Here is a 27,844-nt window from a genome sequence, read left to right as displayed (position 1 = left end):
TAGTGCTTCCTGGAGCCTCAGTAGCAGAAGGTTCCATTGCTCCATTTTCATGGGAGTTGGGGAGTGGTGTGGATGGGCAGGGGAAACTGCACCAGCTCAAATGTATTGATCCCTCTTCCTTCCTTTATTTTAGCAGAGTTTAAGCTCTTTGATATCAGGGTCATGACTCTTCATCCTGTTTCGCTTAGACAGCATGACATTAATTTTGGAAAATGTAACGTCTTTAAAATGTCCTCCCAGGCTCAGACCAGCAGGGAGACAGCAATTTAGGGAGGGACAGAAACCCCCAAACCTAGCATTCCAGATAGTTTTGCAAGAATAATGGATATAATAAATGGACTAAATAATTCTCCATTTATTACATCACATCTACAGTCTATTAGATGTATACATTCAAAAGTCACTTCCTCTCCTTCATTATTCTACAGGTCTCATTTAGTTATTTTGGGGCTTCACTGCTGAAATGATAGCTTCATTTTTATAACCTCTTCCTGCATCAGCAGAAAAAGTCAGTGAAATTATTAGGTAGGCAGGAAGGTAAATAACTCAGGGAATTTAGAAATTATTTTATTTTTACTTTAGAAGAATAATCTTTAAAAATACATTGTTAAATTCATGTTTTTTTTTACTAAAGTATATTTTATATTATGTACAGTAAGGCAGTATATCAAGTAGTGTCCTGCTGTGTTTCTTCTTTCAAAAAAGAGAATATTATTTAGTTCTTTTTGGCTAAGAGATGGTGAGATGTATTTTATTCATTATACTGAAAGGTAGCAGGAAAATAGGTTGAGGATAATTTATTACTTTTCTACAATTACTTTAATATATTATCTTTTACATATGAAATCGTCAACATCCAAAAAAGCCAAATTTTTTTAGGATTGAGAAAAATACGTAGAAAAACCTACACCAGTGTTTAGAATACATTTAGAAAAAAATACACTGTATGCAAAAGTAATTCATCAGTCATATACCTGGTCTAGGAACTGTATAAAGAATCATGGTTCAAGCTCTGATTTTGTTACATAGGTTGTTGAAGTTATGAATCAGACCACTGTGACTTCAGCCCGTAATGCCTGAGAGCTGCAGGGCCTGCCCAACTCCAAGCTGCTGTGGCCACCCCACAATTTGGGGGCTCTGCAAGTAGCAAGGGGATCCCATAGCTCTGCCCTACAGGCCGTGGGGACCCAGAAACATCAAGCCCTCAAGGGTGGTACAGACCTGGACCTTGGAGCTGGGGCCCCTGAAGATGCTGCAGCTCCCCATTTTGTCAAGGATATTTTTAGTAAAAGTCACCAGGCAGGTCACAGGCTTCTGTGAAATTTTTCCTTATTTTCCATGACCTGTTCATGACTTTCCACTTTTACCATGACAAAATCTTAGCCTTAATCGTGGTGCAACTGACCAACTTCCTCCAATTCTGTATCTTTGTTCAGCTCTAATACAAAGTTCAACAATGTGTTTACAATGTAGTTTTTCATGGCACATAATATACTTTTTCTTGTTCTTTCTCCTTAAATTGAAAACCTATGTCAGTGAACTGAGATTTATTTACTCTATCTCATCAACCTACAAATCCCTTCTTTCTCTTTATTATACCCCAATTTGTATGGGCCATGTGCTTTTGTTTTACTCTGCATAACTTTTAACAAAAGTATATATACAAATCACAATTAGAAAATGAAATAATTTGTTCTGCAATCAGCTAGTAGAAAACAAAAAAGGTGAGTAACAATTGAGCTTTAGTAGTGTAACTCTATGTAATTCACATACTTGAACATTCCATTTTAACTGCATTAAATTCACTCTGTAGTGTCATCTGACGAAGGATGATCAAACTTTCAGTTAGTTAAAGGAGCACATAAAGGAAGTTGGATCCAGGTAATCTATTCCACCAGAATCTATTTTGTGCTCACTTGGTGCTGTAAAACAATAGCTCATATTTTTCTCTGTTTGACTCTGTTGAAGGTTATGAACAGATTCCTCTAGAGGATCTTGAAACATAGGTGTGGTCTGAACGCTTGAAACTGGTATTATTACTAGAATGCTGTTGTCCACAACTCGTGAGACCTTTGCATATTCCTTGCTGGTTCCAGGAACAGTACAGTTTTCAGTTTTGCCATGATTTTCTTTCTGTTTTGGTAATACAGCACGTGTGCCAGCTTGGTTGACTTTATGAATTTCTACATAATCCATCAGTTTAGCAGACAAAAAAGGTGATTTCTCATTGGACAGAAATTGAATTGTGTCTTGGTGAACTTTGGAATGCAAGCTCTTCATCTCTCCTTTCTTGTCCAGTTTTTCCTCACTGATAGTTTCAATGGGTTTAGAATGTTGTATCTGTTGAGTTTCTTCAGTTCCCACCAAAACTGAGGAAACTTTCACATTCACAGTGTCAAGGGCTATCTTACAAATATCTGCAGTATTATGGTAGGACCATTTAGGAGCCTGGTTGTTAGGTAGCTGAGCTCCAGGCCATGTAGATAATTTCACACCACCAGTGCTAATATTGGGTATTTTCCCTTTTCGGTCTATGGTCTGAATTTCAAAGTTGCTTTTTCTCAAATTATTTTCTGGAATTTCACTGAGATTGGGTGTCTGAAATGCTGATGGAGGGACTCTGGGCTCACTGCTCTTCTCAGAGAGCAGGAAGGAGCTGTCACAGCTCCCTCTTCCTGAGTCTCTGTCTGTTTCCTTGTGTGATGACTTCATATTTTTACCCTTTTCATGACTTGGCATCAGTTGCTGATCCTCACTGTCATCTACCTCCAGAAATTCTACCAGTAGGTCCTCACAGTCTGATGTTGGAGGGAAATCCTGGCAACCCAAAGCACTCAATAATTCTTCAGACTTCCCTGTCTGAGGAGTTATTAAAAATATATGTTACAATTATGCTTGTGGCTAACTGTAAGATTTATCTGTTATTATTATTTCTCTCCCATGCTGACCGAGACAGCTGTAATTAGTCTACACCTATAACATGAAAAATGTGTTTGAATGTTGCAGTTGCTGAAATGATGTGCACTTACAGGGTTAAGGCTACACTGAATGTAATCTTGTTTTGGTGCAAAACATAGTGGGAGTCTACAAGCACCTTAGTGAACCCCTTGTTCAGGGGCCAGATAGTTCCAAAACTTGTAACACAAGGACCAGGGAAATCTAGTGCTGATAATTGTACTAGGCAGCCAGGGGTGTGAGGAAGAACAAGATAATGTAAGACTACGTCCCAGGTACCTTTCCCCACCTGGACAGCAGAAAATTGTGATGAGCACCTATGGTAGTCTATTAAAAAAAGAAATGGTAAGGGTCACTCAGGTTTTATTGCTCCTGATGTTCTTGGGGGCATTAGGACAACCTCAGCTACAATGCCTCTGAGAGTAACTGCTGGTATGAATCCCCTCTTCAAATCCACTTTTCTCCCCTGTGAAGGTACTAACTTAAAGGGATGTCCTGTCCATATTACTGACCTTCCCATTTTATTTATTCTCCAAATCAATTCAAGCTATAAGTAACTAGTTACAGTACAGGCTTGTTCCAGTAGTAAATGTAAATGCCATCTTTTTTGTGCTCATTATTGCAAAAGCTTGGCAAAGTGTGCAGCACTGAATTCCACTATACTCTTTAGTCATACCCACCTCTAGCAGATGTGTATCAAGTCCCTTTATCTTGGGCCCCGGAACAGGTGGTAAGATGCAGGCTACCATACTGGAAGAAGAAAACAAAAACAAAAAAACATAGGAAGTGAAGGCACAGTCCCTGCTGCCCCAATTGCTATCCCATTTCTATACCAGTGCTAAAATTCCTAGTGTATTTAATACCGTTTTTTATTTGATCTCCACTCACTGTATGACACCTTCCCAAGACAGCATTACTTACTCAGCCAGGTATATCTCAGTAAACATTTTTAAGTGCCTTGCATATCTACATGAAACACAAATACAGCAGTGAAGTTAATCACAGGCTGAACCTCTCTAATATGGTACTCCCTCATCTGGCAACATCTGTAGTCCAGCCTAATTTTTGTTAGCTGGATGACCATATATCATGGGTGTGGCCAAGTTTCTCGTGGTCCCATAAAGTTTCTTTACAGCCACCAGTCCTGGCTCTCAGTGTTCTGTGCTGTTATAAACTGTAATTTATCCCCAATGTCTTCTAAGAGCCCAATGAACAGTGAAAGTGCTGGTAATGCTGTTAGACAATATTGACCTCCTATGGTCCAGTAAATTCTCCTGGGCACTGGTCAGGTCCTGAGGGTGCTGGACTAGAGAGGTTCAGCCTATATTTATAAACTGGAAATGTTAAAAAAAAAAGATGGCAACCACTGTAAGGGTAGGTCTACACATCATAGTTATTTTGAAGTAACAGCCTTCTGTCTATACAATGCAACTGCTATTTTGCAATACATTCAAAATAAAATAAACTTTGAAATAAATACAAAATAGCAGTTGAGTTATTTTGAAATTGGTAACCCTCAGTCTATGAGGAATAGCGCCTATTTCAAAACAGCTATTTTAAATAGGTGCTGTTAATACAGGCTGGCTATGTCTACCCTAGCACTCCTCTTTTGAAACAGGCATGCAAATGAGGGAAATCAAAAATTCAAATGAGGCACAGATTTACGTATCTGGCACCTCATTTGCAGACTCTCCTTTCACCAGAGCTTCTTTTGAAAGAGGAAAAGCAGTGTAGACATGACTCTTTCAAAAATAAACCCCATTTTCAAAAGAACCCTTACAGCCATTTGAAAATGTACATGTGGCAGTGATATGAATATTCAGCACCTCCTTTGCATAATGGCAGCCACCTGGCCTGTGAAAGTGCTGATTGCAAACTAAAAATAGCGGTGTAGTTGGGGTGCCTTCAAAAGGGTGCCCTGGTTTCGAAAGCACCCTTTTTCCCAAATTTTTTTGGGTCATGCTTCTGAAAGGGAGGGATAATGTAGCCATGGCTGACCTGTCTTAACAGCACAGTGCAGACTATGTATTTTGAATTAGCTAAGTGATATTTTGAAATACATTTTTGTGTGTAGCAGTCTTATTTTAAAATAGCTATTCCGGAATAGGGTTGCTATGTAGACACATCCTAAGTAATATGCATTGTCAATATGGCAGCTAATGGCATTTTGGTGCTGAAATGCATCCATCTCAAGTGTGGAACACAGCAGCTGTTAGTACCGCACAGTAACACTACACAACATTGTGGTGATGAAACGGAAGAAAAATGCACTATTTGCATAAACTGAATGTAGTAATTAAAATTCACTTTGATTGTAATCAGTATGTCCCAGGCCTCAGGCTAGTGTGACTTTTCAATCCCTGACACAAGGAGCATTCCCTCTTGAAAGAACCCATCACAATTACAACTGCAACCTTTGTCTGCACTTAAGAGCTCAAGGAATGCTCCTTCCTCTTTATCCCATAGCGCCCCACAGGGAACAGGAAAGGCTAGAGGGAGACAATACCAGGCACTTGTGCAAAGAGTATCTCAGCACCACTTCCCCTGGGGCAGTATGGCCCTGCAAAGCCCCAGCACAGGCAATACCTAATAGGCACAATTGTTTCTACATATCTAAGGCTATGTCTACATTACAAGATAAATTCGAATTTATGGCAGTAAGCGCGATATTACAATGTCACTGTCTTCACTGTAAATATAATTAGCTTGATTTAGGTAGCTATCGCTAATATTGCTATCATAGCATCATTGAAACCAGCTGGGTGTAGTGTCAAGTTCAAATTTAGCAGTTTGAATGAAGGATAGTGTGGAAGCACCATGTCTTAAAATTGAGTTTATTAGCCTCCAGAAGTGTCCCGTATGTATCTCACTACGTTACATGGTTAACTGCTGTGTATGGCTGCTTCCATCTCCACTGCTCTCCAGGTGTGCAGGAAGACCCATTCAGAGGAAGCCTGCAAATCTTAATATGAATTTGAATTCATCACCAGCAAGCCCAGGAAATAGAAGGGGTGCCCAGAATAAAAAACTTCTTTTAGCCATCGCATCGTACTGTATTGGTAGCCATCCCATACATATCAGGAGCATTGCATCAGTAGCTATCTTTTGCAATCATGAACACTCAGGGCAGTAGTGTGCTTGGTATTCATGGTCACAAGAGAGCTCCAGCATGGAGAAAACAGGAGATTCGTGATCTCCTTGCAGTTTGGGGAGAGGAATTAGTGGCGAGCAGATTTCAAGTGTCCAACAGAAATGAGGACCTATTTGAGAAGATGTTGCGTGGATGATCGCCAGAGGTTACTCCCAGGACTCTATGCAATGCCGGGTGAAGGTGAAAGAACTCTGGCAGGCCCATCACCAAGTGGTGGTCCTAGTCATCCCCAAAGAGCTGTCGCTATTATGAACAGCTGCACATGCTTCCTGGTGGTGGTGGTTTGGGGGGGACGGGGAACCCAACCATGTTGCCCCATCTGAATTTTGACACTTTTGGAGGCCTTGTTCCGGAGTCTGGGGTGAGCCGAGAGGAGCTGGGTGGCCAGGATGAAGAGGCCAATGGAGAGGAGGATGGGGTCAACCAGCAGGGGCCTGAGGAAACTCTTCCTGACAGCCTAGAGCTCTTCATGATAGACCTGGAGTCAGTCCCCCTACACTGGTATGTATGCCAATCCCGACTATGCAGGCTCCCTCTATGCTGGTTCCCGAGCCACTGGGGCCCAGATGTTCTGGTGAGTATTATTTTCTGAATGCTAGAAGTGGATTGAGGCTGGGTATAAGTATGGGAATGGGTATAGGTTTTCTATGGATCTATGCCCCTCAGAACAGCATGTTAATATTTCGGGGGATGGAGTGCTTCTCCTTTCTGGAAATCTCCATGAAGATCTCATCCAGGTACTCTTGCATTTTTAGGATGAGGTATTTAGGCAGGCCTGACTTATTGAGGCTTCCATGGTAGGACACTTTGCCATGGCAGGCAATCAGATAGAAATCTGGTGTGATGGCGCCACACAGCATTTTGGTAAATTTTCCAGGCTTGTGGTCATACAGGATGAGCATCTCTTCTTTTCAATAGCTGTTATTCTTAGGAGGGTGATGTCTTCTTTGGTGACCTAAAGAAGCATGGAAATTTGGACTGGATTTCTTTCCAATACTCCCTTCCCTTTTACAATTCCCTGGAGGGCACTGCTGCACTATATGGCTGGTGGCTACTCTGTCTTCCCCCACCACATGGCTGGCAGGCTCTCTGGGCCTTCTCCCCTCCCACCTCCCTTCCCCCCACACATTTCTTTTCACTTTACACAGATCCTTCCCCATCCAGCTGTCCATGTAGCTGGAATTGAACCCTTCACCTTCGCCATGTGGCTGCCAGGCTGTGTGGACCCTGGTCCTGCACACTGGCATGTTCAGCACAGGAGGGTTTTCCTTGCAGAAAATTGCTCCAGGGAATGGCCAAAAACATTTTTCTCCCTGCTCCAGGACACTGGCCTGCTTCCCCTGCTTTGCATGCCCCCACGCTTGTGAAGTGGACAATAGTTTACCATGTCCGCAGTCAAATGATGTGGTTAAGCGCTGGCTTCTGCAATGCATGGTTTGAATCAGTCATCCTTAAAAAGCCCTAAGTGGCCTTGCAAAAAGAACATTTCACTGACTGTAAAGACAGAGACCCATTCATTCCATGGGTAAGCCCTTTGTGTGAATTCTGTCTCAGTTTCAACCTCCACTTTCCAGCAGGCATCCTCAGCGTGGGAGACAAAACAAGGAAGCGCAAGAGGTCCAAGCAGGACCTTACCTTTCAACACATGGAGTGGTCTCACACAGCAAACGCAGAGAGCAGAAGGGACACAGCACAGTGGTGTCAGACTGTGCTTGAGTTCAAGAGAGAAAAAACAGCGCAACTGAGGGAGGACACAGCGAAGCTCATTACAGCAGTGGGTGACCAAACCAAGGTCCTGTGCTCCATGCTGGAGCTCCAGAGGGACTCCCTACAGAGCACTATGGGCTCCACTCCCTGCTACCCAGGCTCCCCGTTCCTATCTGTGTGGTCCCCAAATGCAGGGAGGGAGAGCAAGGCCAGTCTGCTGCTCTGCCTCCAAGAGATACTGCAAAAGGCTTTTCCCCCACCCTTGACACCCATTCTTTTCCCTTCTGCTTAACCCTCTCCCCCACACAAATACATTTATTCTCTTGATGACAACCATGGTGTGATTTTTTTGTACCCACGTGTGGTGGCACAAATCATTATGGGGACTTGTGGAGGACAGCTCCCTGCTGCACCACCAAGGTCCGCAGAGGACTTGCTGCACAGGGACCCGGGTGGGGGTGGAAGGACTTGATAGCACAGCTGCCTGCTACAACATCAAGGTTCACAGAGGACTCGTGGCAGACAGACCAGGCAGTGGTGGAGAGGGGTGATAGTACATCTGCCTGCCACAATGCTAAGGTCCACAGAGGACTCATGGCAGAAGGGGCCATGAGGGGGTGGAGAAGGCTAATAGCACAGCTGCCTGCCACTATGCCAAGGTCCACAGAGGACTCATAGCAGAAGGGGCCGGGAGGAGGTGGAGAGGGCTAATAGCACAGCTGCCTGCAACTATGCCAAGGTCCACAGAGGACTCACAGCAGAGGGACCCGGGCAGGGGTGGAGAGGCCTGATAACACAGCTGGCCATTGCAATGCCAAGATCTGCAGAGGACTCATGGCACAGGCACCTGGGTGGGGATGGAGAGGGACAATAGCATAGCTGCTCATCTTTTTGTGAAAATAACCCTCCCTTCACATCCATTCTTCTTCCTGCAACTTTACCCCCTCCCCTCAAGGAACAGCATTCTTTCTGTGAAAGCATGGGTCTGATGTATTGGCTCATATTTGGTGGGGAGCGGAAATCATGTTGGGGACTGGGGGTGGTATTACAACAGTGGAAATACAGCACAATCATGGGTCTGGTGGATCTTTCATGAAGCTTTGCTTCAGAGCCTCTCTGATTGCCACTGCCTCTGCATGGTTATTGGAGAATGGCCACGTAGGCAGCTCCAAATAAGCCCTGCTCATAGCATCAGCCTCTGCACTCCAGGCACTCATGAAATTTTCATGACTGGATTCACAAATGTTATGCAAAATACAGCATGCTGTAATCACGGTGGGGACATTAGTTTCACAAAGGTCCAGAACAGACCAATAAGCACCTGAACTTTACTTTAAATGGCCAAAGATGCATTCCACCGCCATTCTCCATTTGCTGAGTCTTTGACTGAAGTTATCTTTGCTGCGGTCCAGGGCATCTGTGTATGCCTTCATGAGGCAAGGAAGCAGAGGTTAAGCAGGGTCACCCAGTATTACTATAGGCATCTGCATGTCACCAATCTTGATTTTCCAGTCTGGGGAAAAACGTCCCATTCAGGAGCTTTCTGCACGGACCAGAATTTCTGAAGATGCATGCATTTCGAACCTTCCCCAACCATCCCACGTTGATGTTAGTGAAACGACCTTTGTGATCTACCAATGCCTGCAACAGCATTGAGAAGTACCCCTTTCTGTTTATGAACTCTGAGGCCAGGTGGTCTGGGACTATGATGGGGATGTGCATGCCATATGTTGCTCCACCACAGTTAGGAAACTCCATGGCAGGAAAGCCATCCACTATGGCCTTGTACATCTCCCAGGGTCATAGTCTTCCTCAGGAGATGCTGACAGATTGCATTGGCCACCTGCATCACTATGGCTCCCACTGTAGATCTGCGCACTCTGAATTGATTGGCCATTGACCAGTAACTGTTGGGCATTGCAAACTTCCACAGAGCAATTGCCACTCTCTTCTGAATTGTTAAAGCCAGCCTCATCCTTGTGTTGTTGCGCTTCAGGGCAGGGGCCAGCAAATCACAAAGTTCTATAAAAGTGGACTTGCACCCACTGTCAATCATCCCAAGACTCTAAAATGATGTGATCCCACCAGAGTGTGATGGTTTCATGAGTTCAAAGCCGCCACTCCACTGTCATCAATATATCCAGGGCAGCCACCATCTCTGAGTTCTTGGACTGCAGTTGAGCTATTTCCTCCTCAAATATTACTCCATCATCCTCAACCATCATTTTCCTTTGTAGTCAAAAGAAAAAGTGCAGGACATTCCGGGAAGTTGCCATAATGGTCTGTGGAATGACTTGAAGCATTCAGGGATCCACTCTCACGCTAGCGCTGTGCTGGAGAAAATGGCATGATCTCCTGTTTGTTTTTGTAGTATTAGTGGGTGCTCTGAATTCTGGGACAGTACTTTGCGTTCTGGGATAGTGATGTCAAACACTCACAGGCACTTGTGGCAATTTTTTTCCCCCACCACTCTGGCTCCATTTACACTAGCCCTCCCCCTCTTTCGAAAGGGGGATGCTAATGAGACACTTTGGGATATGCTGAGGCGCTGCAATGAATATGCAGTGCCTCGTTAGTATAATGGCAGCCATGGCATTTAGAAAGTGCCACTTTCGATTGTGCTCAGTTCATCTACACGGGGTCCTTTTCCAAAGGACCCCACACACTTTGAAATACACTTATTCCTATAACAAAATAGGAATAAGGGTATTTCGAAGTGTGCGGGGTCCTTTCGAAAAGGACCCCATGTAGATGAGCCACACGCGATCGAAAGCGGTACTTTTGAAGTGCTGCGGCTGCCATTATGCTAATGAGGTGCTGCATATTCATTGCAGCACCTCATTAGCATATCCTGAAGTGTCTCATTAGCATCACCCTTTTGATGGGGGGTGGGCTAGTGTAGGCATAGCTTCTGTGGTACAAACCCCCCAGAATGCAACATGGCTAAAGCAATGTGGGATAGCTACCCAGAATGCATTGCTCATGCAGTCAAACTTGGATAAGGCAATGGAGACACTGTAACTCAACACTGAAGAATGGTGGGTCAAATTTCCAGAATGTCTGAGGACACTTAAATTTGAATTCATAAGAACGAGGTTAAAAATGTTAATTTATTAAAAGTGGATATTATTTCATAGTGTAGACGTAGCCCCTATATCACTCTGTGGTGAAAACAAACAAACAACAAGCAAACAAACAAACAAAGCCATCACTTCACTATGTATTACTAGAAAAATAATATAAGTTAAACACTTTGCTGCAGCAATAACCATCAATGCTACTGCCAGCACTGGACACTTAATGCTCCTGGGGTACAATATGACGAACAAACAAAAGGCCACAGTAAAAGACATACAGAAGTAGGGCTAGTCCATAATACAGTGTTTGTCAAACTAGGAAAAACTAAACAGGCCTCAGGGATAAAGTCCATCAACGTGAATGGGCATAGCTCCAGAGAAGCTAAATTTACATCAGTTCAGGTGCTCATTTGCTCATAAGCTTCTAAGAGACCATAAAAACATTGGAAAATTAAAACAAATGTTAAGAACTTATTTTAAAAAGTAATTAGCTAAATCGTTTAGATTTAATACAAACACTAAGGCAGTGACTTACTTATAGCCCTTCAAAACTATCGTCCAGACGATGATTAAGCAAATGACAGATAATACAGCCACAGAGATCCAGACAATCACATCCTTCAATTCTATGTCTAGAAAATACAAGCAGGAATGCTTAAACTGCATACAGTCTATCAGCTAAAAAGTAGGTGATAAAATGTTGCAAATGCACCGATCTTTAAAAAGGCCCTAATCCCCAAACCCAGTTTTGTGACTTGAGACCATCTCTAGAACATACTGATCTACTGCACATATTGGTGCTTGATATGTAGGCACCCTTCTGATGGCACAGCACAGAAAATAAAATGCCTATGATAAAAACCCTATGGCCATTTCTACACAGGCCACTTTCTTCGAAAATGGCATGGTAATACACAGCCCGAAATATCCTACTGAGGTGTGGATGCAAATTCCCCATGCCTCATTAGCATACGGTCATGTGATTTGGAGTCCGGAAGACCATTCTTCCGGACTCCAAAACACTGTGTAGAAGTGTGGCCCCGGGGGAGCTTGTGGAAGGAAGTCCTTCTTCCGGAGGCCCCTTCTTCCCAAAAATTTTTGGGAAGAAGGGACCTCTGGAAGAAGGACTTCCTTCTGCAAGACCCCCCAGGGGGGCCGTGCTTCTAAACGGTATTTTGGAGTCTGGAAGAACGGTCTTCCGGACTCCGCATCACATGACCGTATGCTAATGAGGCACAGGGAATTTGCATCTGCACCTCATTAGCATATTTTGGGCCGTGTATTACCATGTCACTTTCGAAGAAAGTGGCCTGTGTAGAAACGGCCTATGAGTACTAAGTACATAGGGAGGGTAATTTTGCCACAACTGCCAGATATACCAATACAGGACAGAAAACCCAGGGAAGCATCTATGTCATGTATAATATTGTTTTTATGAAAAGTTTAGGAATTTCATTAACAAGTCCTGTATAATATAATGAATGAAATGATATGGAGGGAGCAACTATCAGATGGCTTTGAGACTGTCTAGTGGTACAAGAAGGTTTATACATTTAGGCCAGTTCAAATATATCCCTGGTAGGCAGCATAAAAGAACTACTCCCACCTGGTTGTAAATGGCTGTCTGGTGTCCTGTACAGTGATTTAAGTGCAGAGCATAATGGACAAGTATGCATATATCAAAACCATCATAATGAAATGCACTGCATGTCAACCTCACTGGGAGATTCTGTGGAGAGGCCAATGCTTAAATGGGTAAGAAGAATGATCCACTGTCTTTCTCCTAATTAATCAAGAGGGAAGCAAACTGAGAGTGGTGTGGGTAAGCCACTACTTCTGCTATCTTCTCAATGTTTTATCTGCCCCATGGGGAATACAGGATTTCAGTCTTCAGGGCCATTAGCGCCGCAGCTAACTAACATAATAAATTCCTTCACATTTAAAATAATTAATAAACTCACCACTGGGGATCTGAATATAATTTTCTGCACTCCATTCACTCCATTTTCCATGGTCTGGTTTGCAGTGTACCTGTGCAATGTATTTCTTTCCTGGATTTAAACTAAACAACTTGTACTGTGTTTGGTGTCCAACAAAAATTGTCTGAAGAATAAAGAACACAAAATCCATAAAAGCATAAGAAGAGCCCTACTAGGTCAGATCAATGGCCCATCTATTCTGTCTTCTGACAGTGGCTCATGCCAGATGCTTCTGGGGGAACAGGCATAACAAGGTAATTATTGAACAATTCATCCCGTTATCCAATTCCACTATCTGGCAGTAAGAGGCTTAGGGACATCCAGACCATGGGATTGCATGCCTCAGCCATTTTGCTATAAAAATTGAGGCTATTTAGAACATTAACAGAGTATTGAGCGTATAAAATGAATAATACTGAAACTACATAGCAACAAAAGAATTTGAAATAGGGGAATAGAATAATGGTCCATCTACTATATAGCCATTTCTCAGTTTTTAATATAATGCTGTAAGAAAGAAGTTCAGTGTTAAAGTGAAATATTGTGAAAACACACGAGTGGATCTTCACATCTCCCAAGTGTTATTGATTTATGAGTGCAAAAACCAAGGAAGGATCCAACAGATGAGGAAAGTGTCGGGGCAGAGGATGTTCTCTAGTGATGTGGGGAACTCAGTTAAATGTGACACTTAAAGCGTTTAGAGGATACTGAAAAGAGTAATAGCCAACAGAGCGAGACAGTGTCTTGCAGGAGCAATAGCTGACAGAGCACCAAAGATCAGCTCTGAGCTGAGTGCCAGTGACTAGTGAAGGCAGTATAAAGAGCTGTGGACTTGGAACTCAAAAAAAAAAAAAAAAGTCTCCAGATTTAAGGATGGGAGAGGCTTTTGCATACATTCTCATTATATAGCTTGTCAAAAGTATCTAATAATTATTTTTATGGCCAGAAATAGTTTCAGACACTTTTACCATATATTGTGAGCTTTCTGCTAGCAATTTTACGTTTTTGGTTTAGAACAAATTGACCGGGTGAGCAACATTAAAACACACATCTGGAATATGGTTAAAGTAGGACTGACCATTTAAAGTGTCAAATATTTTTGCCACTAGTTACAACGTTCAGTTCCTTCTTGCCAGCTACTCTGACAGTGGGGAAGGCAGGAGGGGTTTGGAATGGACATGAGCATCACATCTCAAAGAACACCAATTACAGAACAGGTGACTGTCTTTTCTTCTTCAAGTGATTGCTCATGTCCATTCCAAGTTGGGTGAATACAAGCCAATGCCTAAGAGGTGGGGTTGGAGCCCTGAATGGACTGCAGGACAGCCCTGCCCACCACAGCGTCTTTCCATGTGTGCTGCATCAATGCATTGTGGGCTGTAAACATATGAAATGAGGACCAAGGGGACGTCCTACAGATGTCCTGGATGTACACCAAATATGCCACAGATGACACGTGCTCTCGTGGAGTGTGTCCTAACTGGTGGGGGAGGAACCCCCTTGAGCTTTTAACACTCCTTGATGCATGTCACTATCCAGGAGGAAACACTCTTCGACAAACACTCTTCGACAAAGAATGAATGGACACAAAACAGACATCAGAAAGCTCCTAACTCACAAATCTGTCAGCCAGCGCATTAATGGAGTGAGCCATTCTGTTCATGACCTGAAAGTCTCTGTTTTACTGAAAAGGAACTTTAAGGATTGCCTAGAGAGAGAATGTGCGGAACTCTCTTTTATATTCAAATTTGACACATTAACACATGGTTTGAACCGGGACGGCTATTACCTGGCCCATTATAAGGACTCTCTTACATACTTTGTTTTATCTGACTCTTGACTTCCCTGCCCTCCTACCGCCCCTCTTCTCTTCTGATTTGTCAACCTTGATAACTATTTTTGTTTCTCTGTGCCTTAAATATTGAGTCTGTTCTGGTATGGCTATGGTCTGAAGAACTTCTTCTATGGCCTCAGAACCCAGGAGGGATTGCAATTTCTGCCGTAACAGGATCTTGTGAGAGGGGTCCCTGAGAGGGATACGGAAGGGGTTTGGAAGGTGGGTACGAAGAGAACTGAATGGCATATCCTTGTCTACCATACACTGGACCCACCGGTGTATGGTGATGCTGCACCATGTATGGTAAAAGCGGGGTAGGCAGAACGAAAAAAGTGGGGATGCCAGAGTGGGTGAGATTGGTTCAATGCTCTCGACCGTACCATCAAAACTGAGGCTTGGGCCCCTGTGGGCCTTTTTGGTGTCCTTGAGGTTGCTGGCCTGAGCGGTGCCTGCCTGTCCTGTTCTGCCTTCTACTGCCATCCTTTTGTGGTTGCGGAAAGTGTTTTTGCTGAGGAAGGGGGTTAAAATGCCTGTGTTGGTTGGCAGGTGTATGCAGGCCTAAGAAGCATAGGGTGGCCCTAGTGTCTTTCAGAGTATGCAGTTTTTTTATCTGTCTTATTTGAAAATAAGGTAGGGCCATCAAAGGGGAGGTCCTGGATCATTTGCTGGACCTCATGAGGCAGGCCAGAAACCTGCAACCAGGCACCCTGCACATTGCCACTCCGGAGGCCATAAGTCTCATGGCAGCATTCGCAGAATCCAATGCTGTCTGCAGGGTTGCTTTTGAAATCAGTTTGTTCTCCTTCACCACGGCTGTGAAGCCCTGCTTGGCTTCAGGTGGCACCATCTCAGAGAACCTAGAAAGGGCGTTGACGGTATATAAGCATACCTGCTAACCAGAGCCTGCTGGTTAGCAATTCTTAATTGCAACCCTCCCATTGAATAGACCTTCCTCCAACAAAGGTCCAAGCATTTAACTTCTCTATTTTTTGGGAAGGGACCTTGGCGCTATCTATGGTTAGCAGTGTCCACTACCAGGGAGTCAGGTGGCGGGGGGGTGCATGATCAAATGTTCATTGCCCTGGGATGGGAAAAAGTACCATCTCTCATTCCTATAGACCATAGGAGGGGCGGAAGCAGGAGTCTGCCAAACAGTTTTAGCCGTACTGGAAATTGTTTTGATTATGGGCAGAGACACCCTGGTGGGGCCTGCGGAGGACAAAATGTCTGTGACAGGGTCAATTTCATCCCAGACCTCCTCTGCTTGCACCCCCAAGTTTTGGGCCACTTTCCTAAGGAGTTGTTGAAATGCCCTGCCATCCTCCAATACAGGTGAGGCTGATAAGCCTGCCACCACCTCACCTGGGGAGGAAGCAGATGATAGCCTTGCACCTCCATTTGGACAGGAAGGGCAGTAGTGACCTGTTCAGGCACTTGGCTGCCCCATGGAAATTATGGGCAACCCGGGGGACACAGTAGGCACAGCTGGCATAGGCACTGGCTGGCCAGAAAACCCCACAACAGGTGGCACAAACAGCCCTGTTACTGCTCCCTGCACTTGAGTTGGTGCCAGTGCCTGGGCTGGTGCCTGCGCCATTGGCACCAGAGGTACAATTACAGATGACGCTGGCACTGAAAGGGTCCAGTCCCATTGTGATGGTGCCAAGGCTGATGCCAATGAGGTAGACACAGGCAGCTCCACGATGACGGCTGCTTCCCATCTTTTTTCTGGTGGTGGGGAGCCCAGCAATGCCAACGGTGCTGACTGCGGGATTGGCGGGGCCCTCAGCACCATTACAGGCACTCCAATGGCCTGGCCCTGTGCCTCATGAAATGTCCATGGGGTCCAGAAGGGCCACTGCTGAGTCACCTGTGAAGCCAGCGTCCAACCCGTATCGTCTGAGCAATGCCTACAGTGCCTGCAACGGCTATGGTGTGACCCTCTCAAGCTCCTGCTCCATCCCGAGCTCGAGTAGGAGTCTGTCTCCAACACCGATTCAGAGGCAGATGATCACAGTGGAGCCATTGGAGTTGGCACCAATGAATGCACTGAGGGCAGTGCTAGTGCATAAGGCACCTGAAACTGGCTCACTGTCTGCTGGATCAGCACCAGAGTGCTCGACACTGGCTACGGTGTCGGTGCTGGCACTGATGTGAGCACAGGGATTGGTGCTGATGTCACATCCATAAGCTCTGAACGCTCCTTTTCAGTGTTACGGCACCTGTCCTTCATAGATGGAGAAGGACCTGGCACCGTAATCTGAAGCAGTCCTTGTGCCACTCAAAACGCCTCCAGTGTTGAAGACAAGTCCAGTGCCTGCAGACTCCTGCTCCGCACCGGCTTCAACGTATGCGCCTCTTGCCCTTTGACAGTGTGCATCAGAGCCTTGGACATGAGGCCAACCCCGCTTTGACTTCAGCGAGTGATGCCTCCCGTGCCTCCTCTTCTTCTTCGGTACCAGAGATTGACTCCTATCGTGCCAAGAAGGCGATGGTGCCTGTGCATGCTCCCAGTACCAAGAGTCCTTAGGCAGCACTGTGGTTGATGGCACCGGTGCACATTGCTATGAGGAGGCTCCACTCTTTGCTCCTGCTGGAGACTCTTGAGGCTTAAGAGCCTCCTCCATTAACAGGACTTTAAGGCATTGGGCCCTACCTTTCAAAGATCTGGGCTTAAATGCCTTATAAAATTGGACAGCAATCATGCAAGTGTCCTTCCCCCAAGCAAATCAAACAGGCTGACTGGGGGTCACTTTTGGGCACAAGTTTGCTGCATTCTGAACAAGTCTTGAAGCCTGGGGAGCCAGGCATTCTCCAGCACCCAGGGGGATGGAGAGCCCCGCCTTGGCTATTAGTTAAAACACTAAGACTAACTATCAAATACTAAAACTATTTACACTTCTTCAAGAGCTATTTATACTACAATAGGCAACTAGCTAATGATTTGAACAGAGAAAACAAGCGCTCCAACGACTGGCAGTGGGCAAAAAAGAAGAGGGCAGGGGGGAGCGGGAAGGAGGTCAGGCGGTGCATATATTGTTCACTATATTGGCACCACTCCAGGGGGCGCCATACTGACCCTATGGCTACTGGCTAGGGCAAAAAACTTACGGCGACTGGGCGTGCGCCCGTGCACATGCAACTTTGAATGCACATGAGCAATCACTCGAAGAACTGGCAGTGTCTGGCTTACCTCCCATTCTTCCCCTTCTTCAGGTTTTAGTCGCAACCTGTATTCAAGGGTAAGCCATCCAGATTTAACATCAGCCAATGGAGGTGGATACCATTTCAGCAACAGATACGGTTTTCCATCTACTTGTTTTTTTACTTCTAGAGACAGGTTGACAGGAGGGTCTGGCTGAACTGTAAAAATGAGCGATCAGAGATGAAACATTTTATTCTCCTTTTCTTTCCATGTTAGGAAGTCATTTACACTTCTGCAGAGTGGTTATAAAATGCTATCAACTGGTGTAAGAAAAGTGAGTAGAGAATTCTAAATTGGGTGTGGTTTATATTCAGGTGTTAACTTGCAACTGTCAGGTTCATTATAACTCAATTTGGCTACTGTGATAATGGGGATTGATGATCTTTTGGAAATGCATGGTAGCACGAATGCGTAAATTGAAGCAATTGGAGTACAGGCTGAACTGCTCTAGTGCAGTGCACTCAGGACCTGACTGATGAAATGAAAGAATTCGCTGAACCATGGATGGTCGATATCGTCTAGCACCATTATCAGCACTTCCTCTAGTTATTAGGCTCTTTAGAGGCCATTTACGAGTAAATTATAGCTAAATACAAGCGCAGAACAACTTTCTTCCAGAATAGCTTATTTTGAAATAACGCTGCTATACCCAAAATGCATTTCGAAACAGCACTCAGCTATTTCGAAATAGAGCATTTACATACAATAGAGCCTGTTTTGAAATAGAGCCATTGGACGCACTATGACTTATTTCAATATAGGCTCTATTCCTTGTCTACATAGCCCCTATTTTGAAATATCTATTCTTAAATAGGTGTTATTCCTTCTGGAATGAGGTTTACCTATTTTGAAATAAGCCAATTGCCTATTTCAAAATTATTTTGAAATACAGGTTGTGTTGTGTAAACAACAGAATGTACTTTTTATTTGGTATATGTACATGTGATCCATGGCCATGTGTGTTGACACACAAATAATATCAAATGCCCTTTCTGTCTTGTCTTCAACTTCTTTGGCATTCAAGAAATATAGCAGACAACAGAAACTTAAAAACATTCAACGATGTGCATGAAATGTAATCACTGAACTAGAACTAGCCACATAACTAATTTTCTATTCAATTGCCAAATGAAAAATTGAACTATGCTTCAACCCAATATGAAAATGTTTTGAATTTTTGGGTAAAATGGAATGTTGAAAAAAGTTATGTTTGGGTTGACCAAAATATTTTAGTCAACACAAAATACTGCAAGTTTTTTAAACATTATGTTATTTTTCTAAAATAAAATTGAAGGAATTCAGAAATGAAACGTCTTTCTGAAACTCAAAGTCAAAATGTTTCATTTTGTAACTGCTGGGACAAACGACTTTGTCTCCATGTCTTAAAATACTTTTTCCAACAAAAAACATTTGCAGAAATTGACCTGAATTTGCAAATTATTTCAATCCACCCAAATCCAGACTTTTTTTGTTCAAAATGGGTTTAGTTCGAAACATTTCATCCAGCTCTAAAACTAACATCAATTAAAATCAATACAATTTTGAAAATGTATCATTTCTGCATAGTGGCAGGAAGCTATAATCATTTTTCAGCATTTTTACTTTTGATGCCACATTGCATGGGTATGTAGTTTTTACACATAACCTGGGTCTAGAACACTGGAGCTAAAAGTCCAGGATCTTTGGATTAATTTGCTTCCAGTACCCCTGTTTAAAAAAGTCTTGGACTACATCCACACGAGAGGCTTTTCCTAGCAACAGTGGGCTTTTGCCAGGAAAAATCACGGAGCATCTACATGCAAAATGTGCTTTGTTAACAGTTTGTCGACAAAATCTGGCACATCCGCCGGCAGCGTTCTAGCTCTCCCTGTTCAGGCATAACTCCTCTCTTGACAGTGTTCTGTCAACAAAACAACTGTGTAGATGTTCCGGGAGTCTTTTGTTCACAGACAGGCTTCTGGTTCGCCAGTCAGCCCTGTTTGCAGAACTTCTGGTCAGCTGTTGTGTCAAGAGAGGGCCAGGCAGTCTGGCTGCTCTCTGTCGACAGAGTGGATTGCTCTTTTGATCTGCTTTTACAAGTAGATGCAACCTGTCGACAGAAATTTTGCTGGGGAATCCCTCCCGAAAGTGACTTCTGTCAACAGAAGTTCCTTATGTAGATGTAGGCTTAATGTCTTACCTATGTAAGTCACATCCACATACTGAGGCTCAGAGATATTACTTCCCATCTTATTAGTTGCCTTTACAGTGATTGTATACGTTGTCCAAAGTGACGTGTGCTTTTTATCAAAGTAACAGGAACTGGGGCCTGCAGTTCTGTAATCTGGACATTCATTGGTTGATTTGTCTCTGAAATTAAAGAAACATAGGGATCAGGAAACATACAAAATAAAGCACCTGAATTTTGTTACTATTACTACTACTTAGTTACAACTGGATATCACCCACTCATGATCATAAAATGCTCAGGTGAGCAGAAAGGCAGGATTCATCCTCAGCTTTCAAGAGTGGGAGATGATCTGCACAGCATGGCCCTTAAAGGGGGTGTGGTCTACTAACTGTATGTGTGAGGTTTTCACGTGGGTAAATGCTTCAGTAGGTTAGCTGGAAACAGGGAAGTTGGGGGAGGGGAGCTGGAGCAATGTGTATATTGGGTGTGCTGAAAGCCACTCAACCAAAGTGTAAACCCTGCCTATAATGGAAACCACTACAAGCCAGGAGGTGCAAGAGCACCCCTAGTTCTACAACCTAAGACTGGAGGGTATAAATTCCAGCTCCAAGAGATATAACCATGGCTAGCTAGTGTGCTAAAAACACATGCGTAGCCACAGCAGTGCAAGCTGCTCCACATATGTACATGAATGATAACTGGGATCACACTTAGGGCAACTAGCCCCTTCCATCACTTGTGCCTCAATGAGCATACTTCTATTTTTTGAAGGCTAGCTCAATCAGAGGCCACATCTACACTACGAGATGAATTCAAATTTAAGGCAGTTAGCTCAATTGTACCTAGTGACTTTCTTCACTGTAAATACCGTGAGCTCAATTTAGGGAGCACTAATATCGATCGCATAATATCATTGGAACCCGGTGGGTGTAGCATCAAGTTCAAATTTAACAGTTCGAATGAAGGCTCTAAACAAAAACACTGAATAATCTTTTATTGATAAATTATTGGAGACCGACTTTTGTTCCAGACACTTGTATCCCTGGAACGCTCTTACTATGATCACATTTTGTGTACATCTACCCTATGATTGTCTATAGACCTCTGTGTGATATGAAGATGGTAATTTTAAAAACAAGCATTTTGGGTGGCCTTGTGTCTCAGGAGCCCCTTGACCAAAAGACAGAAAATTGTTACCACAAACTGTACCGCTAGCCTTGTAACAGCACAATAGTTTGCAAGACAATGTCACTAAGATTGTCATGATATCCCAGACAGACAACATTGATGTGGTAATATCTTTTATTGGACTAGCTTCTGTTAGTGAGAAACAAGCTTTTGAGCTTACACAGGGTTCATCTCCTGTCTTTCACCAACAGAAGTTGGTCCAATAGAAGTTAACTCATCATCCACCTCATCTCTCTAATATTCTGGGACCAACACAGCTATAACACCAATGCATAGAATACTTGAGAGAGGTTTGAAAAAGTGGCTTAAAACTTAAACCATAAGTGGGTTGAGCATTGGCCTGCTAAACCTGGGGTTGTGAGTTCAATCCTTGTGGAGACCATTTAGGGATTGAGGCAAATAGATGTCAAGGATGGTGCTTGGTCCTGCCAAGAGGTCAGGGGACTGGACTAGATGACCTCCCAAGATCCCTTCCAGTTCTAGGAGATGTGTATCTCCAATTATCTTATGAAGTTGCTATTGCTCCTTCCTAATACAATTCATTTTTACAAAACTATTGAATTACTTTTTATTTCCCCAATAATTAGTTACAATTTAAGAACAAATGAGAACTAAGATTATGTAAATGTATAGCAGATAAAATAACAAGCCACAGAATAACTATCCACAGCTTCTTACCCCTCCTTCCTGTAGAACAGAGTGTAGTTGGTAGGAAGTCCTCCATCTGAGCCAGGTTTCCACCAGCAAGTAAAAGTTTCCTTTTCTGGAGAACGACACCTCAGTAGCTCAGGCCTTCCAGGGGGCTGCCCTGTAGAAATGAATAAACTACCTAGTTCAGGGGTCAGCACAATGTTCTAACTGGTACTAAGAATTGTGTGTGCACTGTTATTAAAATAGGGGTGTTAAAAGCACAGTTTGATGTTATTTATTAAGGACTGTCTCGTAATTCATGTGTCTCTTGAAGGACTGATTTTGTAACTAAATTTGAAAAAATGGCTCTTCTTGTGATTTCAGTTCAGACCCTGATCTAGTTTATACACTAAACTGATACGCAGCACACTGAATGAAATCAACTTTGAATTTATAAATGATTGATGGGTACAGAACAGTCAGACTTAGGTATAGTTACTGTACTAGAAAAAGCATGTTTTCACTTCTATATCAGGAGAGAAGAAAGGATGGCCCAGTAGCTACTGCCCTAGACTACGCCTTGGGGAATCTGGGTTAAAGTCTGTGGTGCAGCAGGGACTTGGTGTGTGACTTTGAGCAAGTCATTTAGCCACTCTATGCCTCAGTTCCCTTCATGTAAAAAATGAGGGTAAACTATCTCAGAGAGATACCCTGAAGATAAGTACATTAATGTTTGTGAGGGGCTTAAATACTATGGTAATAATGGCAGCCATGTAATTTCCTAAGGTAGATGCACTGAAAGTATGTTTATCTTCAGATTATTCTATAAAAACACTTTTAAAAGTACTCCTCAATTCTCTCCTTATCATCCCAAAGCTCTGTTAAAAAAAAAGACACAGGTGATCAAGCTATTTGCTTGTGTGTGTCCTTGCAAATGTATCCCTACCCTCTGGCATTCCCAGACCAGGCTGAGTTGCCTCCAAGGGTTAAGAAAAAGGAAGCACTTACATGTTCTTTGCTTAGGCTACGTCTACACAGCAAGGTGCTATTTTGGGATATGGCAGCATCCTGAAGTAGCTGTCCACATCAAAGAAATGTGCCCATTGTTTCAAAACAGTTTTTGAGACAACAGGTATGCTATTCTGGCTTTCCTGTACTCCACAGATGCCTCGAAATAGCCTATTTTGAAATCAGCTAGAAATAATCTACATAATTTGTGTAGTGCAAATTGCATAATCTATTTTCAGGTTAAGCTGATGGGTGGACACAGCCTTAATGACTTCAAACATGGCACTGAGGGACCTAATCTACTTTCCTGATAACAAAGAACATTTATTTTAACCAGTCTGATATTATTAGAAACTCACAAAAAAACAAACAAACAAAGAAACAAAAAAACAAACCTTAGAGCAAGACAAAGGTTAACACGTCAAATAGGATAATGCTAAAATAAGACTTTTGTGATTGTGCACGAGGTGAAATATGGTCTCAAGCTCTTTGTTTCTCAATTCTTGAGATTGACACTCTACTCTTCAGTGCTCCAAAGTGCCTAAGAGTCAGTTCTGAATATAGGACTTTGGATCCTGGGTTACATGTGAAAAATTAATTATTGCCAACACTCTCCATGTCAAGACATGACAAATATAATTAATAAAATGCCAGAGGCGAGTAACAGTGACAGCATGGGAAAGGAGTTTGGTAAAGAGCTCTGAGGTCTGTTATATTTAGGCCACCAGTGAAAACCCAGATCACATTTAATGAACCATAAAGACGGATTTACCTTGTTAGGGCTGAGTACTGTAAGGGTTGCACTGCAGCTCTTTATCATACTGTACCTTTCCTTTGCATACAGGACATCAGTATTCAGGGCTGCCACATGGGAACATTTCACAAACACTGAATTCTTTGTGAGTTTAAAAATAAATCAAAAAATGGCTTCTTAGTCACTCACCATTGGGGATCTGAATGTAACTTCCTGAGCTCCATTCACTCCATTCTCCATGGTTTAGCATGCAGCGAACCTGAATAATGTAGTTCAATCCTGGAAGTAATTTAAATCCCCTATACTGTGCTTGCTGTCCAACAAAAATAGTCTAGAGAGGAATCAAAAATATAGAAACTATAGGGAACTGGCATTTTTCTATATAAATCATAAAGTGAAATCCTGGTTCCATTAACGTCAAAGTGAGTTTTGCCATTGACTTCAGTGGAAGCCAAACTTTACCCATAGATTTAAAAAATGGTCACTACAAAGAAATGAGTGAAATCATGACCCACTGAGGTCAGTAGCGAATCTCCCTTCAATGAGACCAAAATTTCTCCAGGAGTCTAGAATGTATGGCTTATTTTAGATTTCTGCAGACCAGTTTTGTTTTAATTTATTCCAGTATTAACAACTCCATTTGAGATGTGAGAGGAAGAGAAATGTAGCCCTGTTGTCCACTGATAAAGATTTTCATCAAACCTGATTGTGATGTAAAGAACACATGAAGTATGGCATTTTCTCTAGTATCTCTGAGATAGACACATTATCCATGATAGTCACAGCAAAGAAAATCTACTGTACACAGTCTTGTATGTAGTTCTCAGGACAACAATGTAAATATTTAGAATTTTCACTCTCTCTCCCTCCCTCCAAACCACAGAAATATTCCTCTTTTTAATGGTTATATTTGGATACTCTTACTTGTACCCAACCATTATCAAATAAACATGGTGTACAATACAATACCACCAAGATATTAGGGAAAAGGGAACATACACTGCAAAAGTTCGTCATTTCCTTACCTCCCAGTCTTCCTTTTCTTCAGATTTTATTCGTAATTCATAATGAAGTATAACCCAACCAGATCTGACATCAACCAATGGAGGTGGAGACCACTTTGCCCAAAGATAAAATATCCCAGCAGCTTGTGTTACTTCTAGAGACAGGTTTACAGGAGAGTCTGGCTGAACTGTACAAAAGAAAGATCAAACACTGAAACTTTTAGTTTCTCTTACGAGAGAAGCCACCTACTAAGGTCTAGCATTTTAACTTATTTGCTTCAGAAAGTATCAATGTACAGTGAGTAAGAAAATTCAATCAAAAAGACGACAGGCGTTTGGAAGAGGTCAGTATCTCTCTGGTTGCCTTTTTCTCTTTTTTGAGTAAGTCTGAACTGGCCGTTGACTTGCCCCAGCATATTGCTCACATTCCTTGAATGCTTTCTGCTGAATTTGTCAGAGTAGGCACACTTACATAAAACTATACACACTTTCATTGACTGAAATGATCTCATCTGATAACAGATATCTTTGTATCAGTAAGAGATGTACATTTGGTAACACACTGAAAGCAGGATGTTATTAGGAGTGTGGGTTGGAGACCCTAGGACAGGGGTCAGTCACCCCCAGCATGGCTGCCAAGAATGGCATGCAAGCCAATTTTCTTTGGCATGTGAAGTGCGAGCTCAGCCCTGTCCCTCCTCCTCTATGCAGCTGGGAGCATGTGAAGCTTTGCCAAATTTTCACTTACCATGGGTGTGACCAACTAATATCATGCCAGACCCTGGTTGTTGCCAGACCAAGGACTGCCAGATTAGAGAGGTTCACCCTTTCATATCGTACTTGATGGTAGCCAATGTGCATGTGGCAACAATGACTCGACTTTGTGGGAAGCACTGTGGAAGTGAGGATGATCAAAATCAAACTTAGAAATTCCAGAATTTGAAAATCAATATAAATAAATTCAAACTTATCTCGTAGTGTAGATGTAGCCTAAGTAATGGAAGGAAATTGCACCATTCTACTCAAGGCTGGTGGGCCCTCAGCTGGAGTACTGTGGCCAGTTTTGGGAGCCATACTTTAAGAAAAATGTGAACAAACTGGAGAGAGTCTACAGAACAGTAACAGAATTGCTAAAAGCTTTAGAAAACGTCCTGTGAGGAAGGAAATGGGTGAGTTTATTCTAGTGATAAGAAGGCTAAATGGGGCATGGTAGCAGCCTTCAAGTAAGAGATTGTATAAAGAAGATAGTTCTCTGTGTCCACCAATGGTAGGACAAGAAGTAATTGGCTTTGTTTGCCACAAGGACTTGAGAACTTGAACAGATTCCTAAGGAGACCATTCTTCGGAGGTTTTTAAGAACAAGATAGCTAAACATCTGTCAGCTTTGCCTGCATATACTTGAATTTGCTCTAGCACAGAGAAATGGGCTAGATAACCTTTCAGTATCCCTAACTTTCTAATCTTTTTTCCCGATATGCTGCTCAAGCCTCCCTCCAAATTATTTTATCTTTTCTCCCTTCTTACCTATGGAAGTCAAGACCACACAATGAGGATTAGAGATGTTACTTCCCATCTTATTAGTTGCCTTTATAGAAATGTTATAATATTTCCAGAGATTGGTGTGCTTTTTGTCAAAGTAACAGGAACTGGGCCCTGCAGTTTTGTAATCTGGACATTCATAGCTTTGTTCTTTTCTGAAATAAAAAAATGAAGAAAAATCTGTGATCAGGAAATTAAGTAAAGCATCTTATTTGCTAATAATGGCCACAGCTCAGCAAAGCACTTTAACAAAAGTGTAATTTTAAGCATGTATATACTTCTGTCACAGCATGCACTTAAGTACGTGCTCAAATCTTATCAGTTAAACTGCTTTGCCGAACTGAAGTGTATCTTTATTAGAAGCATGCAGGGCTATGAACTTGTTTTCTGTTCTTTTATGACAAATAATTATGCAGATGACTATGGAATGTATGCTATTAAAATGGGAGAGGAAATGGCTTACCTTACACACAACCATAAAACAGAACATTATAAAGAACACCAAAAGTTCTCAAATGTTTAACACCAAGACTCAGAGGCAAATCAAACACAGTCACTTTGTTTGAGGACAGCATGTTATCAAATACTTTCTTTACATACTTCCACCTGAAGGTATTATTACGTAGCATTATGATAGAGGCAATTTTTTTGTTACTTCAGTCAGATCAGTTCTGGCTGTAGATCGACAGATGCCTTGTGTAATTATTAATATTATAATCTCATTAAAATAGAAATGGTTAGTTTATTATACTTAACTCTTCTATTTCTCATATGCGCTTTTGGCAATAGCATTATTTTACATTCATTTAGTGCTAGAGTGTGTGACTAACATAAAGCCTGGTGTACGAGGTCATGGACTGCTGCACAAAATATCTGGAGGAACAAGGAGATGATAACCCAGAAGGCACAGTCTCACCCATAGCTGTGCTCTCTGCATCAGCCTTAGGTGAGGGACATATTTTTTGTTTCCTTGCTCCATGGCCAGTGATGGGAACCCAACCTATCCAGTTGGGAACTTGTTCCCACTGCTCACAGGGAAAAATTGAGATCTGCTCTCGTGTAGTAGCTGGGAAGGGTTTTTTTTTCCGCATGTACAGAAGCACAGATCACTGGTGGGTCCTTAGTTAGTATATAAGCAAAAGTGTCTCAGAGATGTGTGGAAACATGAAAAAGAGCATGGCCTTTCAGTTCATATTCTAAGACTGAATATTAGTGCTTCTGAAGGTGGTGCAGGATTCAGAGCCCCAGAGAATGTCAAATGGCCTCAATGGTTTCTTTTCTAAGACTGCCAATGTGTCTACTATTCAGAGACAACTGGGATGGTTGTTTTTGTGAAGCAGTCACTTGTCCATTACTGTTATTAGTGGTCAACATCATTCCCCCACCTATACAAGTAGTTCAGGATCTCCACACAAGTCTGCCCAAACAAGGAACCTTTAAATGGCAACCTAGCAGAGAGAATGAACCACTGACACAAAATGTGAATGACAGAAATAAATGGGAATTTAGAACACACCCCCTTTATGAACACTAACTTCAGATTTCTGATTTTATTAATCAGAAAAGAGTCAGCTTTCAGTGAAGTTGCCAGCATCAATAGTGATTGGGGACTAACAACAGTTCCACTTGCACAGAGGGAA

The 27,844-nt window shown here is 42.7% G+C and overlaps 1 protein-coding gene across 9 annotated transcripts in view; it reads right to left on the bottom strand.

Annotated features, from left to right (window-relative positions):
• Positions 1-1,845: 1,845 nt before the first annotated feature.
• PRLR (prolactin receptor) overlaps positions 1,846-27,844 on the bottom strand; it is a 235,159-nt gene continuing 209,160 nt past the window's right edge. For all 9 annotated transcript variants that reach the window (XM_074995676.1, XM_074995677.1, XM_074995678.1 and 6 more), the window contains 10 exons: positions 26,190-26,359; positions 24,687-24,853; positions 23,851-23,992; positions 21,948-22,077; positions 20,091-20,260; positions 17,900-18,069; positions 12,852-12,993; positions 11,426-11,522; positions 3,636-3,705; positions 1,846-2,859 (listed from right to left, as the gene is read on the bottom strand). In XM_074995676.1, coding sequence (XP_074851777.1) covers positions 1,846-2,859; positions 3,636-3,705; positions 11,426-11,522; positions 12,852-12,993; positions 17,900-18,069; positions 20,091-20,260; positions 21,948-22,077; positions 23,851-23,992; positions 24,687-24,853; positions 26,190-26,359 — 2,272 coding nt within the window. The remainder of the gene's footprint in view (positions 2,860-3,635; positions 3,706-11,425; positions 11,523-12,851; positions 12,994-17,899; positions 18,070-20,090; positions 20,261-21,947; positions 22,078-23,850; positions 23,993-24,686; positions 24,854-26,189; positions 26,360-27,844) is intronic.

This window comes from Carettochelys insculpta, chromosome 5 (assembly GCF_033958435.1).
Source record: "Carettochelys insculpta isolate YL-2023 chromosome 5, ASM3395843v1, whole genome shotgun sequence".
NCBI lineage: Eukaryota > Metazoa > Chordata > Testudines > Carettochelyidae > Carettochelys > Carettochelys insculpta.
The sequence above is the reverse complement of the archived record's forward strand: the minus strand, read 5'-3'. Positions and strand labels throughout refer to the sequence as shown.